The sequence below is a fragment of the Dromaius novaehollandiae genome, chromosome 4 (genome assembly GCF_036370855.1).
Source record: "Dromaius novaehollandiae isolate bDroNov1 chromosome 4, bDroNov1.hap1, whole genome shotgun sequence".
Lineage (NCBI taxonomy): Eukaryota > Metazoa > Chordata > Aves > Casuariiformes > Dromaiidae > Dromaius > Dromaius novaehollandiae.
Genome location: NC_088101.1, coordinates 49,302,590 through 49,318,056, shown reverse-complemented (window position 1 = coordinate 49,318,056; position 15,467 = coordinate 49,302,590). Strand labels below are relative to the sequence as shown.

Here is a 15,467-nt window from a genome sequence, read left to right as displayed (position 1 = left end):
TTTCTCCACATTTTTAAAACACAAATAATTTTCAAGCCCTGCTCTTAATATCACTATATGAATATGTCTCTTTCCCATCTGAGTGAGGAAGAGTCTTGTCCTTTTGGAATCAGTTATGAATATACTTAGATAAGAACAAGAATAACCTGTCAAAAAAATCACTTAAAAATCAGATGAGATTTGAAAGGAGTCTATTAAGATATAAGAGGATTTAATTACAATTAATAATTGCGCCTAATTCCCTATGGCCGCTTTGAAGATTTCAGTGCAAGACTGTAGACTATAAAATTAGCCTATCAGGAGATCAACACTCACTTCAGAACTGCCTGGAACTCTGGACTATTTTAACTTTTGTATAATTTTATCAGCTAGAATACTCAAACTCCAAAGATCCAAAAATAAACATCTACACTCATTGTAAGAGTTACAGATTTAGTCAAGGTAACCTGAGAGCACCAAATATGCAGCACAGACTTCTGCATGTGCAATCCCTCAGAAGTGTAAAACCTCTGTAAAAGCTAGAGTGTAGTTCATATCTACTCTGCTGTAGCTGCCTTTGCAGTGAGGGGCAGTGGTGTCCCACAGGCTGGGATTTCACTAGACCTCAACAGCTGACCCATCACCACGCAGAACCCATCACCAGCATTTTCCTTGACTGCACGGCACTTTGGAAGTACAGGGACTGCTCCTGACTGTCACCATCTCAAAGGAATAGAAAATTAGAATGGATGTATGGCCCAGACTTTTCTCTAGCCTGTTTAGGTGGCATAGCCATGAGTGGCCGTATAATTACACAGATTGACTACACTACAATTACGCCCAACTTGCTGGGGCATTAGGGAGGAAAAACAAAACCTGGCACCAAAGCAAAGGTGATGACAAAGCTGGCTTTTATGACCACCCAAAATTTTAAAACAGAGAAAGTAAGAAAATATGACTCCTGTACATCTCTGAAAATTATTTTAATATACCAATCCATATATTTGAACCTATTTTTTAAATAAAATATCAGCAAGTTTTAGCATTTTTTATGCTTGTCTTTATTCTTTTTCCCTCCTCCTTCCTCTGTCCTCATCTGCTGGTTGCCCTGGAAAGATGCCATCACTGCAAGGAGGCTGGGATAGTTTTTTAGTTTTGAATACGCTCAGACTTAAATTCATTATCAATAGAGATTAGGTTGAGTTCCACAGCTGGAATCTGCTACTGAAAATGGTCTGTTGCTCTACCCTTTGCACTCAGGAGTTTTATGCTGGGACAGATTAGTCGAAGTGTCCCTGGGGAGTATAGCTGTAGGTTTGTGGTGAGATAGGAATTTCTAAAATAGATTAGGCACAGCATGCTGCCTGCTTTTTAGATTGGCAGTAGCTGCTTAAATTCAAGTTACAAAGAGATAAGCAAGCCAAATGGCCATGGATGTGCTGTGCCCAAGGCTGCTTTGGCTAGGAGATGATCTGGTTCCACATCCTGTGCACCAGCTGCCTCGCCTAGCCTGAAGTGCTGCTGAAAGTCAACAAGAGACTGGCTAGAGGAGAGGGATTAACAGGTTGGGCTGAAAGGAGGAAACAGTCATGCGCTGATCTAAGAATATCTCCTATTAAACATATTCATTAATTAGCATAGATTTCACTGCATCACAGGGAACTAGGATCTGTTCACCCAACCTATATTTTATGTGCTTAGGAAAATGAAATTTCCTGCCAGCCAGTGATGGAAGGATTTACTTGTGGCCTCTGATGCAATCTGCATATCAATGTTCCTTTGTTCTTTAATTCTTTGTCATTACTTTTCTCTCTCTGCGTGTCTCTGTCTGTCTTTTGGAAAATTAAAGGGTTAGGGATTGAATTTTGAATTCTTACAGATTATGGTTCCTCATCCTTCTGGTTTTATGCCCAGGATATATCCTTAGGTCTGATAGCAACAATAGCACTCTTGAATCAGCATAATATATAACATGTTTCCTCCAAAAAGCTCTATGTTTTTTCTTAAGCAATAGTTTAGTAGAGAACAAAACCTTCATAGCGACCAAGTTATGCCTAGTGCCAATTCAAAAAGAACCTTTTCAATATTAGTAATGGTAACTTCCTGGCAGAGGATTGGTATGTATATTTTATTCTGCTTTATTTTATTATTTGTTTAAAAAACCCCACTTCTTACATTTTTTTTCTATGATATGTGTACAAAAGACAGATGTAAGTCTTTCGGTTTAGCTTTTTTTTTCTCCTTTTTAAGATGGAGTGATTAATTCTAGTTTAAACTGCGATGGCAACAGCACTCTATTCATTTCATTGTAAAGTATAAAGAATTTTTTACAGATTTCCTGTGTGTTTGCTTCTAACCCTATCTGTTAGACTGACTTCTGGTGCAATACTGATGTGTAAAAATAAGTATTTTTGTTATGACTGAGTATATGTGGTCTGAACATGAGACTGAAAGACAAGAAGAAATTTACTTTGTGGTTTGGATCTGAATCAGTGAGAAATTGATTCAGTTTCCCTCAAAATATGAGAAATGCCCTATTGGCTCAGGCAACCTGTCCATCTAGACTCTCTATCTAGACCAGTGTTCTTGTCCCCAACAGTTTAGGGAGAACACACATGACTGGCTGCATTCACCTCGCACTTTTCCAGCATCTATACTTATTCAGTTAGGGATGCTGGGCAGTATTCCTCTATCCTTACCTATTTCTTTTAGTATCTATTTATGATCCTGTTTTCCATTAATTTGTCTAATCCCTCTTTCATCCTAATGGTCCTGCCTGCCTCCACTAACTTTGGCAGTAAGAAATTGCAGAAGTTCACTACGTGATGTATCAAACCAAAACACCAACAAACCCACAAACCTTTCTTTTTTCACTTTTAAACCACTCTGCCACTATTGTCAAGCAATCTCCTCATCTGAAAAATGAAGGCGGAACTAAGCAAGAATGTCAGATGTGAATGTCCCCGGAGTTTGGCATTTTGGGTTTCTGAATCAGTAAAATGGGCTGAACCAAAACGTGCAGTCTGAATGAGCACCTCAGGAGGGAAGTTCAGAACTTTGGCCAAATTGTGCAATCTATAACTCACTAATAATGATTTTGCTGACCACGAGGAATCACGGGCGGCATTGATGGAACAGACAATAACTTTACATTTACAGACAACATCAAGCTAAGCGTGTAGAGTAGACAGGCTTAAAATTTGAAAGAATTTTGATAAAGTCGAATAATGGCTGAAAAAATTAGGAGACAATGGATGTAGTTCTGTAGGGAAATGTGAATTGCTCCGCTTAAGCTAGAAGAGTCAGATCTACAGCTGTAGAGAAGGGCACACTTGGCTGAGTAGAACTTCTGAGGAAAAACATCCAGGAGTTGCGGATCACAAGATAAACATGAATCTGCCTAATAGGCAAATACCATATAGGAACAGATAAGCAGAAAAATGTCTCTATTTAAAAAAAATAAATAAAATAAATAAAAATAAAATAATCATTTTTTTCTGCTCAGGCTGATTTTGAAGTACCCTTTCTCAGTGTTGGGCAGCATGTTTCAAAGAACACCTGGATCAATTAAAGAGTATCCCAGGGACAGATATAAGAGTAAGCAGAGCATTAGAAAACAAAATGTATAAAGACAGGTTGAGAAAACTGATAGTATTTCATCTAAAATGAGATGACAGAGTAAGAAGGGTATAAGTATTCAAATATGTAAAAGGCTGTTATTAAAAAAATGTAGGAGGAGAATTGACTTTGGTATGGAAAATCTGTTAAATAATAAGCAAAAATGAGGATCATAATCAGTAATAATACATTGCACAGCGTTCAGGGCTTGGAAATGATAACCTGTCTCAAAACTATTTGAAAACCCTTTTTTCCAAAATTTTAAACTTCAGCAATTTGAATTTGAAGGGTATGGCATATTCCTAGTTTCCAGAATTGCCAAAATATAGAACAGAACCCCAGAAGTGCTGAGGAGAAAGGGAGATGCAGCATAGTACACAAGTGGAGAAGAGATACCTCTCTGCAAGAACAGAGGTAATAGAAACTGCACCTCTTTACAGAAATAGTTTGTTTTAAGACTGTTTTGTTCTGTTACATTCTAAAGGAATTTATAACTGTGATCAGGGAATAAAGATTCTGAGCACATTCTGCATCTCATAAGATTGCTGCTTTGAAGAATACTGCTAGAAGGTATGCATTATGTATTATGTGTTTGTATGCACAGTGGTGGTGTGCTGCTAAATCCTAATGTTTTGATGAATCTAAATTTATTTATATAGTGATGTGGCTTCAGTTATCCACAGTTTAGATTGTACACAGCTTTCACTTAAGAGGCAGCATAAACTTATGATCAGTCATTTTATTGTTTATAGTCAGAGGTTATAACTAGGAACAACGTTGCTCTGTGGAGAGATTAATTGGTTTATAGGAAGTTAAATCAATATTCTCTGCATACCGATTCTTGTGTGAGACATTACATCATGAGAGGAAAAAAACTATAGTGAAGAGAAAGATCCTTATATAAGACAGCCGAATAAAATGTGTGCTAGTGCTTTCTCCATTCAAATTTAGAGCAACTTTAGAGATACATAGCTTGCTTTGGTGAATTCAAAAACTTTTCTTGAGGTGCTGCCTGGTGCTGCCCATTTTTAAATTCTACCAGCCCCCTTTAATAGAGCAGAGATTGCAGGGATTTTATGCTAATGCAGTTGTCCAGTCTGTATCATTGGGGAATTCTAATGTCACATGCCAACAGTCTTGATTTTAAGTTTAGAAAGAGGACCCTGAGAACAAAGAAAGCCCAATAATCCTGTAAGCCCTGAATATCAACCACTATCAAAGGGCTGAAGAATAAAGATTCTTCTCTTATTAATTAATTTTCAAGAGGCACCACCAAAAGAAAGCAAAATTCCCAGATAATAAAAGAGTCCAAGTTGTTAGGCTAAGCATTGCAGAAAACAATTTTGCAGCAGTGACATCTTTCTCATTGAACTGAAGTTATTCATCTTGGCAATACATTTAGGGAGAATGAATGCATAAAGCTACGTTTCAGAGCCCCTAGCTGGGGGTTTGGCATAGAACAGTTTCCCATGGTTTGTGTTCTACAGAGAAGACGCCTGATCAAAGTCAGGGGAAAGATTTCAGTTGCTTCAGGTGACTTTCAAGCCACCATGCCTAGATCCTTTTCTAGGGTCATACAAGAAAATACTAATGTGGGCCCATATAAAAAAAATTATGCTTTTAAATTCGCTTGTGAGGAATGAATAAGGCCATTATGCATACAGTTAGTAAAACTGCAGTACTCCTAAATGTTTACCATAAATCCTATGTATGTTTTCTATAAACAAGAGAGTTTGAGGAAAGAAGCAGACTGTAACCTGAAATCCACCGTGTCATCATTTTTCAGTAGCCTTCCATAGGACTATAGTTTTTCAAAGTCGGTAAGAGACATCAAGCAATATGGTAAGAAATGTGTAGTAAAACTTGAGACCAAAAGATTCAATGGGCAGAAGATTCATTAGTGACTCTGCTGTTTTAGTAGTTTGATACTGAATCTGAAATTTGTTGTTGTTCTATATATATATATTAAGCTCTTTTGTAGTATCTTATGTAGGGCTTTGATATTTAAGGCACTGATTGGTATCCAAACATTTTTTTCACACTTGTAAGCATTGGAGGAAATATGGGAGAGCTGTTTGTTTAGGGGGACCAAGAGCTGAGGTTTACAGGGTACCTTCGTCTTTTGGAACAACTCCAGAATGGTGCTTCCGTATTTGTTTGAGTTGCAGCACTTAGGAACAACATCATTGTCCATCTTTGAGTGTTACATTAAAAATAATCCTACTCAAACTCACTATTAAGCACTGATGACTGTGTGTTAAACCAAAAGCAAACCAGGACTTTTTTTTTAAATCTCTTGAACATGCCTCTATGTGTCTATTTAAGGAGAAAATGCAAGAGTGTTTTGAATCAAATGCAAAACTATGACTAGCTAAAGTTTAAATATAAGGAGACCTGAAATGACAAAAGAAAACATTCAACAACTTGGTGTTTTAGCCTTGAAAGTTCTAAAATAAGCAAACTCTACAATAAGTAAACAGACCAAATTGCAAGAGCACGCTACTGACTTTTTTGCTGCTATTGACACTTTTTAATTCCCCAGTCTCAGCTCACATTTCTTAGAGTGGCTCCTCCCTGAGTCTTCCTACTGCTAATGATTACGGATAGAAAACAATTATTGAAACACATCCACATTTCAGAAGCAGGATGTATAAGGAGCATTTCAGGTATGTCTAGACTCAGAAGAGGAACGTGCTTGACAGATGTATGTTACACCAACTTAATTAAAGGGGATCTGGATTTTTTTTAATGTAATTTTAAAACAACACTGAGAGAATTCATTTGAAGGAATCTTATGGTTTACATCAACGATTTCCTTTGTTTGTCAACAGGAGCTATCATTGCCTTTAAAACATAACATGGCCAGACCTAAAACTGTATTTCTGCACTATTACGGATATCTCTTTTTTCATTTATATTTAGAAGATCAGTTCATTGCCACTGTATTAATTTCACTTAAAACTTTAAATTAATTGTCCTGTAGGCCTTATTTGGGCATTTTCATATAAGTTAAATTTATTAAATAATCTCAACATTATAATATTTTCTGCTTAATTTGAAGATGAGAAAAGGAATACTAATCACTCGGTGGTGAGGAAAGGAGAACAGATTTTTAATCAGTAAACCTTTATATTAGCCATCTTTTATGGGACTGAAAAAGACGCAGCCTAAAATGAGGAAAAACCTTAAAAAGTGACCCCTTAGCCAATGGCATATTCACTCGTTTGTACTTAGAAGATACCGTACAGTATCACAGAGAAAGCAAGTGAACAGGTTAAAACTGAGAAACCTTATGATCGGACTTTGACTTAAGGTGCTGTGACTATGATTACAAGCTTTCAATTATGACACTTTAAACTTGATATACAAAGTAGTCAGTGGAAGTGCTTTCTTGCATAAAAATATTTGACTCCAGGATGGAAGTTCTGTGAATTGGGGAAAGGAAAGGACAGAACGAGGGTGCAAAGAGAACTGGGGAAATGACGAAGCCAGCTGATGCTATGATGGCACAGCATGAACATTGTGTTTCATCTTGTTTTGTGATCTAGTTACTGACAGATGCTCTTTGCATGACACTTGGGTGTTGAAATGGATATTGTCAGGTGAGTTTTATTAACATGCTGCAGAAGACCTCTGTTTCTGCAGTAGTCTGTGATGCTTCTGAGAGTTTTGCCATGTTTGAACTCAAACCAGTAATGCCATATCTGTGGTTTAGATGAGTTTTGCATCCTGGAGTATGGCTCTCTGGCTTCAATCCTGTGCTTTGACCTGCTGTGTCATAAGGCTCCACTGAAGGACAATAATTTTCATAATTTATTTATGTTTTTTATATTTATAGCTGTTCTGATTAACTTGTACCACTGTCTTCACTTTGTTGCTTTACTGTGCTGTGAAGATACTGAAAACGTGTTAGTGCTTCAGTAATTTAATAGCTATGAAAATTGTTTTAAAGTGTAGCTCTATTAGATTTTTAGATTTTTTCAGATTATAAAATAAGTGATTATTTCATAGCATCCATATAATTTATTTGTATAGCAACAAGTTGAACTACCATCTTGAGAATGGTAAGGAATAAACCAGAAAGAATAGAAGGTACCTAAAAACCTGATGGGGAGACATCTTTCATGTATACCCCTCCGATTGTCATTCCCTGAGTAGTTTCGTAATGGGATTACTCAAGAAATAAGAATATTATAACACGAGTAGAGATCCAGAATCCAGCCAAGGCAGTCAGGAATCCGTTCTCATACAATTCTGTTACCAAAAGAAGTATAAACATGATGCAGAATAATTTGAAAAGCTTTTAAATTTTTTACATGGGTTTCAGCAACACTTCACATCAAGCAAAAATAATAGCATAGGGAATATAAAGCCTTCTCTCACACTGCTGGGATTTGATCAGGCTGCACTTTATTACTGCAATATGCGATTTTCTACTTGTACTTAAAAAGTCAGCATCAACAACAATAACAACTTAAGCTTTACTTTTAATCACAGTATCACTGAAAAACATATTTATGCCGTTTTATTTAGGGCTTCGAACCGGGGGAACTTCTGTTCAAAGACGGCTCCAAACTCCCGTTGACAGGAAGACTACAGATAAGTAAGGTACTGCTTGGGGTCTGTTTCTAACGCGCCACAATCTTTTCTCTCCGATTAAACAAGCCGGGTGCCTGCTCTGCTCTCTCAGACGGAGCAGCCGGCACTGCTCAACACGTAACCGAGGAGGATTAAACAGAGATTTTCCTGCAAGCTTGCAGACTTGCCCGGCGTGCGGTTTAACCGACCGCATCCAGTGGCCGAACCGCTGGATGAAGCAGCGATGAACTCTGCTTCCCCCTCGGGGCTGCGACCTAGAGCCCCGCAGGCCGCCGCAGCCCGCCCGTGCCCGCCGGCCCGTCCCGGGAGGGCCGCGCTCCGCCGGCGGCGGGAGGAGGAGGCGGAGGCGGAGGCGGAGGCGGAGGAAGGCCGCCCGCCCCCTCCGGCCGCCCGGCGGCCCCGCGCAGAGGCGCAGGCAGAGGGCGCTTTCGCCATGCGCGGCCCCCGCGGCCGCCGCGCAGCCCCGGGCGCCGCGCACCCCCCGGCCGCGCTGCCGCTGACAGGCGTCGGGCGAGCCCTCCGCGGCGGCGGGCGGCGCCGCTCTGCGCGGCCCTCTGCGCACCCCTCGGCCTCCGCCGCGGCGCGGCAGGGGCTGCGCGGGGGGACGGGAGCTCCGCGGGGGTGAGCGTCCGCTCGCTCCCGCTCTGCCTCGCTCCCTCCTTCCCCTCCTCCTCCTCCTCCTCCTCCTCCTCCCTGCGCTTTCCACCTCCCCTGCTCCCGAGTGAGCGCAGCCTCGGATGTCCGGTTTCCTGGTGGGTTTTTTACCTGGCAAACTCCGGATAACTTTGGTGAGAATTTGCAAAGCGGCTGGGAAAGTTGGGAACTCCCCTGCAGGCGCCTAGAAGCTGCTGCTACCGCATCTTCTCCATCCCACGGATTTTACTGCCTTGGATATTGCGAGGGGAGGGAGGGGGGAGACGGCAGCACCGCACGGGGGGAGGAAGAGAAGGAGCCTCCTAATTTCGCCTGCATTCCTCCGACGGCCCCGCGGCGCCCGCCCTGCCGTCTGTGCACGATGCACTTGCTGGAGGTGCTCTCCCTGGGGTGCTGCCTGGCCGCCGGCGCCGTGCTCCTGGGACCCCGGGCGCCGGCCGCCGCCGCCGCCTACGAGTCCGGCCAGGGGTACTACGAGGAGGAGCCCGACGCGGGGGAGGCGAAGGTACGTCCGTGCCCCCGCAGCAGCTGCGAGCGCCCTGCTGCAGGCATGTGCCCGAGGGTCCCTTTGGGCGGGCCGCTTGGAAACCGCGCGGAGGAGAGTGTTTGGCAGAAGCCTTTCGAGACGGGGGTTCTTCAGAAATCCGGGGGCGGGGGGGTGGGGGGGGGGGGAGGTTTGTTTAAGCAAAAGAAAAAGAAAAAAAAAAGTTTCTCGGGTTTCAGGGTTGCTGGAAGGGAGGTTGCAGAGGGAAGAGCTGTGTTTACAAAGAAACGCAAAACACCTGATGGGCAGAGGCGGCCCGCGGGCTGCGCTGCTGCCGCGGTCCTCGGTGCTGCGGGCCCGCGGCGGGCGCGGGGTCGTCCGGCGGCGAGAGGTCGCGGCCGCGGCGGAGCGACCCGCAGCTTCGGCCGTGCCTGGCCTCGGCGCGGGCAGCCGCAGGGCTCCCGGGGGCGGGTTGCGGCGTCTCCGGCGAGGGCAGAGCTGCGGGGTCCCGGCAGTGCCGGCGGGTTGGGGCGGACGCCCGCAGCGGGCTCGGCGGGGCAGAGCCGGGGGCTGCTGGAGGAAGCGGCGCTCGGAGGAGCAGCTGTGCATAGGAATGAAGTAGCGAGGGAAGCGTGGGGGGACGATGACAACAAAAACTGAGACTTTCCATTTGTCGAAAAGTCTCTTGGAGTTATTGAAACTCGCAGTGACCTACTGCTGCGTGACAGAGTTTATAGAAGGTGTAACTTGACACTTGGATGTGGAAACTCTGTCCAGACGCACAGTTAAGGTTCTACATAAATCCTCAGATTCCAGTTGTATGTTAATTTTTATTTCTGTTGGAAATGTCATGACTTAAAATTCAAGCACCTTTCAGCAAACTTTGTGGTTTTGCAGTTCCCGGTACGCTGATGCCTAAAAGGATGCATGGTATATACTTATGTAAGCATGTGACGTTATTAGAAAGACCTTTGATGTCCGAGTTTTATAACAAGTCTTACCCTCATTTAGATGTGAAGATTTGCAACTTGTCAAAAGCAGTCGTGACCCAGCTCGTTCATTATTCGCTGAAGTATGGGAAAAAGAAGTACAAAACGTGTGAATTAGAAGTTCAGCTGATATTCTGCCTTTTTTTTAGGTTTACAGTGATATTTTTAATCTGGTTGATGAAATAAGTTTAATATACTAATGCTGTTTGCTTTACTGAGTAGAAGTTTGGGAGACTTTACTGTAATTAAATAGGAAGTCAGACTCAGGTTCTGATAGTGTGCATGAGCTGTACTTATTTTGGATATTCAAGCTGTTGTAGACCATGTGTAGTCCACAGAATTCATGCTTTTTGAATAATATTCCAACAGAAAAGGTTACTGAAGATATTGTACTCCCTCTTCAAACATTTCAAATAGAGCCTGAATGCTTCTATTTTAACATCCTTAATGCTATAAGTGATTGTATTGCTTAAATGTTTGTCAAGTATTTTGCAAATCTAAATGTTTAAAAATACAAACACAAAATCAATCCAGCTGGTCACTCATTTTATCTTATCATTTAGAGTATTTATAAAAATGCAAAACTTAGTAAAGGATAAAAAAATAACTCTTTCCATCCTGTGATAGTAAGCCAGTTATTTCCTGAGTGAAATTGGTGTTTGGATTGTAAACCCTCAGAACAGCTTGTACTGCAAAGGTAGAAAGAATCAAAACTGGAGCATGGTGCACACTTTGTACACTTAAACTGCTGAGGTAGAACAGCTGATAGGAAAAACGTTCTCCTCAGTGATGCTGTGGGTTTCCATGCACATGCTGTAGACAGTTACTCTGTTTCTTAAAGAAACCTTGAGGTCTTTAGGAGCTGCCACTGTATTGCGCTGTGTAGAAGTGCAAGTGTTCCCTGGAAAAGGGAGCCGTGAGCAAACTGAAGGAAAAAAGGTCAAGAGACTGGGAAGTGAGTGGGTAGCATGTGTTAAGAAGTTATGCTAACAAACAAAATGTTGTTGTGCCTGACTAGTGGTGAGTAGTAGTGCGAGATTCGGCACCCGAGCAGACTTGGTCACATTAGAAGTCTTAGTTGTGAGTTACTCTGTTGATTTTTTTCTGGGACCGTTTGAGTGAGCGAGTATTGTGAGTGTTTGTCCCTGGGATGAGGGAATGTTGCGATGAATGCCTGGAGTAATTAGAAAGGATTAAATAAGTAAACTGTAAGTAATTAGTTCAAGGAAAATGTGATTATACTGTCAGTAAAAATTCATTTGCTTTAACTTTCTTAAATCAAATGAAAAATACATGCTGTCTTGCATCTGTAGATGTTACGGTTTCCCTGTTTTAATCTTACATGTCAGTTTAATACACAGTGGTACGGCATAATATGGTAGAAGTGCGATTCTTACAACTTTGAGGGGAAACTTTTTATACCATATTTTTATTCCTCTTTATTCCTGCTTCAAGAACTTCTGCTTTAGAAACTTATTTCTAAAAGTGTGAATGAAGTTGGAGGTCCTCCAACTTAGGAGGAAAAGTTAGGCAGAAAATAGCGACTACTACATTTTTATACAGGTAAGTGTTATATATTAATCTTGTTCTAAAGATTTGCAGCAACTTGGAAGTATTACAGATATAAATAAATAGTAGTAGTAGTTCTTCATATATAGCTCTTGCAAGGGCATGTGCTGCAGCAAGCGGGTACTGATAAGCTTATGCAGGAGTGCCCAGTTCTTTTCAGCCTCAGGGTAAAGTTCATTATTTAATAAGATTACAGGGTCCAAATTAATAGTTTGGGGATGAACTGTCTGACCAGTGGAATGGGAAGGAAACCTGCCTGTAAATCAACTCCCTGGGATTTCCTGCATCATGAGGGAGTTCCCCCAAAGTGCAGAGTCCCACGCAGCCAGCACTTAGGCTTCTCTCGCTGCCGCCCTGGCTCGGAGGAGAGCCTGGAGCGCCCTGAGCTTCCTGCAGGTCCTGGCCAGCTGGTAGGAGATGGAGCGGCCGCCAGACCGTTGCAGCTTGTGCTGTGGCAGAAAACCAGGGAGCTATAATTGGTTGTTGGTTGTCTCTTTCCCTGGGTGGCCTTGCGAGGAAGACAACCCCTGACGGCGGTTCTCCCTGCAGTTAAGGTGGGATGGTGGAATCCCAGCCGCCTTTGCCTGGAGCCCCCGTGCTCGGGCGGGCGGCAGTCCCGCCTCTGCGCTCGCTGCCCTGCCACCCCGCGGGGGAGCTGCTGAGCAGCCGCCGCAGGAGAAAACAGCAGTTGCCAACAGGCGTGCCTCAGACCTGCCCCTGGAGTATTATAAGGGGGAGGGAAAAGCGGGGAGAGAGAAGGTAATATTTCTTGCTCAACTCGCAGTAATAGAGGTGGGTTGCATACCTCAACCTGAAAACCAGTCATTGGGGCTCAGGAAGAAAAGTCCTTTTTTTTTTTTTTTTTTTAATTAAATATCATTTATTTCTTAATACTGTTTTTTCAAGTGCACAGTTTAGAGCCTAGAAGAGTAGACTGGTGTCCAGGTTGCAAATCAATGATACTAAAAGGATAAGATTGGGAAATACAGGGTAGAACTGTTGCAGCAGTGGCCTGATGCTCTCAGCTTCCGTGGGCATATTGAACATAGTGACTCTGGTCTGATGAGGCCATATGGGGTGGTTTCGTCTCTAGCACTGGGAAAATGCTGTGTAAGTCATTATATTTGCAGTGATATCTGTCAAGAAGGTGAGCTTGCCCCAAGTATGTCAGTGTCTTCTGTGTGTGTGACACTTGAAAACTTCTTTACTTTTTTTATTGTTAGTTTGTGTTTCAGAGTGCACCTGTTTGCTCACTTGACATATCCATCTAACATAATTATTCTCTTATAGCCTCTCAAAAACCTACGGTAACTATCATTCAGTGAAAAGAAAATTACTGATTTAAGGTACTGACCTGAATTTGTAATAGGTACTGCGATATGTTCTTTAGGTTTTTCTTTTCCAAAACACTTGGAGCATTCCTTTTCTTCCCAGGAGAGATAAATGTAACAAGGTTAAACAGAAACTCTTGTAATTGGGAAGGGTGAGCAGATACCTAACATCAATGACTTGAAACTTTAATTCCTATACTATCTGCGAATATTTTAAGAAGTTTCATGATGTATTTACTCTCTGGCTTGTTCTCTACACAAGAAGTCAAAAAAATCCAAGTCATTCCATATTGTTTGTTTGTTTGAAATTTTCAAAATGAACTAGAGGGACTGTGCAGGCTCTCAGGGCATGAACTAAAATTTTTAGGTTATTGAAATGAAGGTGTGACAGCAGCATGTACCAAGGCTGAATTAATGGTAATATGGTAACAATAGCAGGAATAGGTTATTATGGTAACAATAATGGTAATAGTATTATGGTAACAATACCAGGAAAGAAGCTAGCAGCACAACTAAGAGGTTTGCCGTAGTTCATTTTGTTGTGTAGTAAAACCTTTAGGGTTACATGACCATACAAAAATTTTACTGGTCAATTGTTCCACGATGCTTAAGAGGTTTAAAACTATAAATATACCTGAATTTTTAGTTTTGTATTAGAATAAGAATGTACTTGCGTGCTATAAAGTGCTTTCCTAAAAGTTACAGTGGGGTCTCTTTATGCATACAGCAAAAAAGTACAGAACAGTCTTTGTGCCATGATTTCCTTTCTGCAAAGAAAATACATGCTCTTGAGCTCCGTTTATCTTTGATGCTATTTCAGCTGAGATACTTTTTTTTTTTTTAATATCTGATGTAATCATAAAATGCTGCCAATTGATGGCTAATGGATTTTAAATGCTGCTAGTGTGGGAGTAGTGTCAATTTCTCGGCATTTTTTTCCTTTCGCTGTATAGTCTCAAACCCATCAGTTTAATGGCCACCTGCAAGCCGGTGAAGTGTGCCTTACACTGTGTCTTGATGCTACACGCACTGGTAAGAGATGAGGCTAAGTTTTCCACTCCAGAAAATAGTGGTGCTCCAGCATAAACCTCATTCCCAGTAATCAAGCAGTGCTAAACTGAGCAGGTAGGGTGAACGTTGTTTTTCTGCTGTTACTAAGTTTTGTCTGTTGCAACTTTCCTTTTTATGCATATAGCCATTCTTTTCAGAAACGCACATGCTGTCTCTTTCTAGATGAAAGATTTGTATCAAATATAACTGGATGAGTGTAAGTAATATAACAAGACCCATTATGAAGACTAAGTAATATTTCTGCAAGCAAAATTGTTAACCTTTGCTAGCCTTTTGTGTGAGGAGCATACAATATTAAGCTCTAAGAGCTCATGGCTCTTTCCAGCTCTTGGTATAAGTATGTGCATTCCTGGGTATCTTGTGTAAGCACACTTGTGTGCCTGTGGGGGATTTCACAGGATTGCTGCTGACAAATAGCTGCATTTCTGAAGGTTATAAAAAAGCTATGGGGATTATTTTAACTAACTGCAGTACTTAGAGGCTAACATAAACATCCCTTCAAAAAATATCTTTTTAAAATATTTTGGACTCATGCATGTTCTTCAAGGATGTGTCCACTTATTTGAGTAAAAATAAACCAGGACTTGCTCTTTTAGCTGTTATAGTGGTGGTAATAATCACCTACCTGTTTGTAGAATGAATTATAAGAATTCCAAGTAAGGTTGTTATTTGAAAGATGTAAGCGCTTTCAAAGTCTTAAGTTGCTTCTTAAGATTTTTAGTGTTTGGTTAAGTCTTGAATTTTGTTTAGTGAGTAGGGTTAGTACAAGTGTAGTCATTATCTATTACAAACATTTAATGTCTTTTTTTTAATTCCACCCTGCTTTTGACCTCAGTGATATGTAGTACCAAATTCTCCTCCATGCATATATGCTTCTGCTTCAAAAGCACTATTGGCTGCATGAATTGCAACAGAATTTTAAATTACAGTATGATAGCTTGGAAGGCAGGGAGAGTGTTGTTTGTTGAACTCTTACTTTATATGAGATTGACAACTTGTTTTCTTAGTATTGAGAAGTTATTTTGTGTTTGCCTGTCACCAGAATTTTATCTGATGACTTAATATTTATGTTTTGTTGTATTTTTCCCCTTTGCTGCATTTCAGATTTTAGTTAGGAAACAGCTAAACTGTAAGTCATTTACTCTTTCACTATAATCATTGTAAGTTAGTTTC

General features: G+C 41.3%; 1 protein-coding gene across 5 annotated transcripts in view; it reads left to right on the top strand.

Annotated features, from left to right (window-relative positions):
* VEGFC (vascular endothelial growth factor C) overlaps positions 1-15,467 on the top strand; it is a 261,273-nt gene that overhangs the window by 171,358 nt on the left and 74,448 nt on the right. For 4 of the 5 annotated variants that reach the window (XM_064510992.1, XM_064510991.1, XM_026105172.2 and 1 more), the window contains one exon: positions 8,131-8,205. In XM_064510992.1, coding sequence (XP_064367062.1) covers positions 8,131-8,205 — 75 coding nt within the window. Of the gene's footprint in view, positions 1-8,130; positions 8,206-8,818; positions 9,356-15,467 lie in introns of those variants that run through there. The other variant, XM_064510994.1, reaches the window with a different exon arrangement.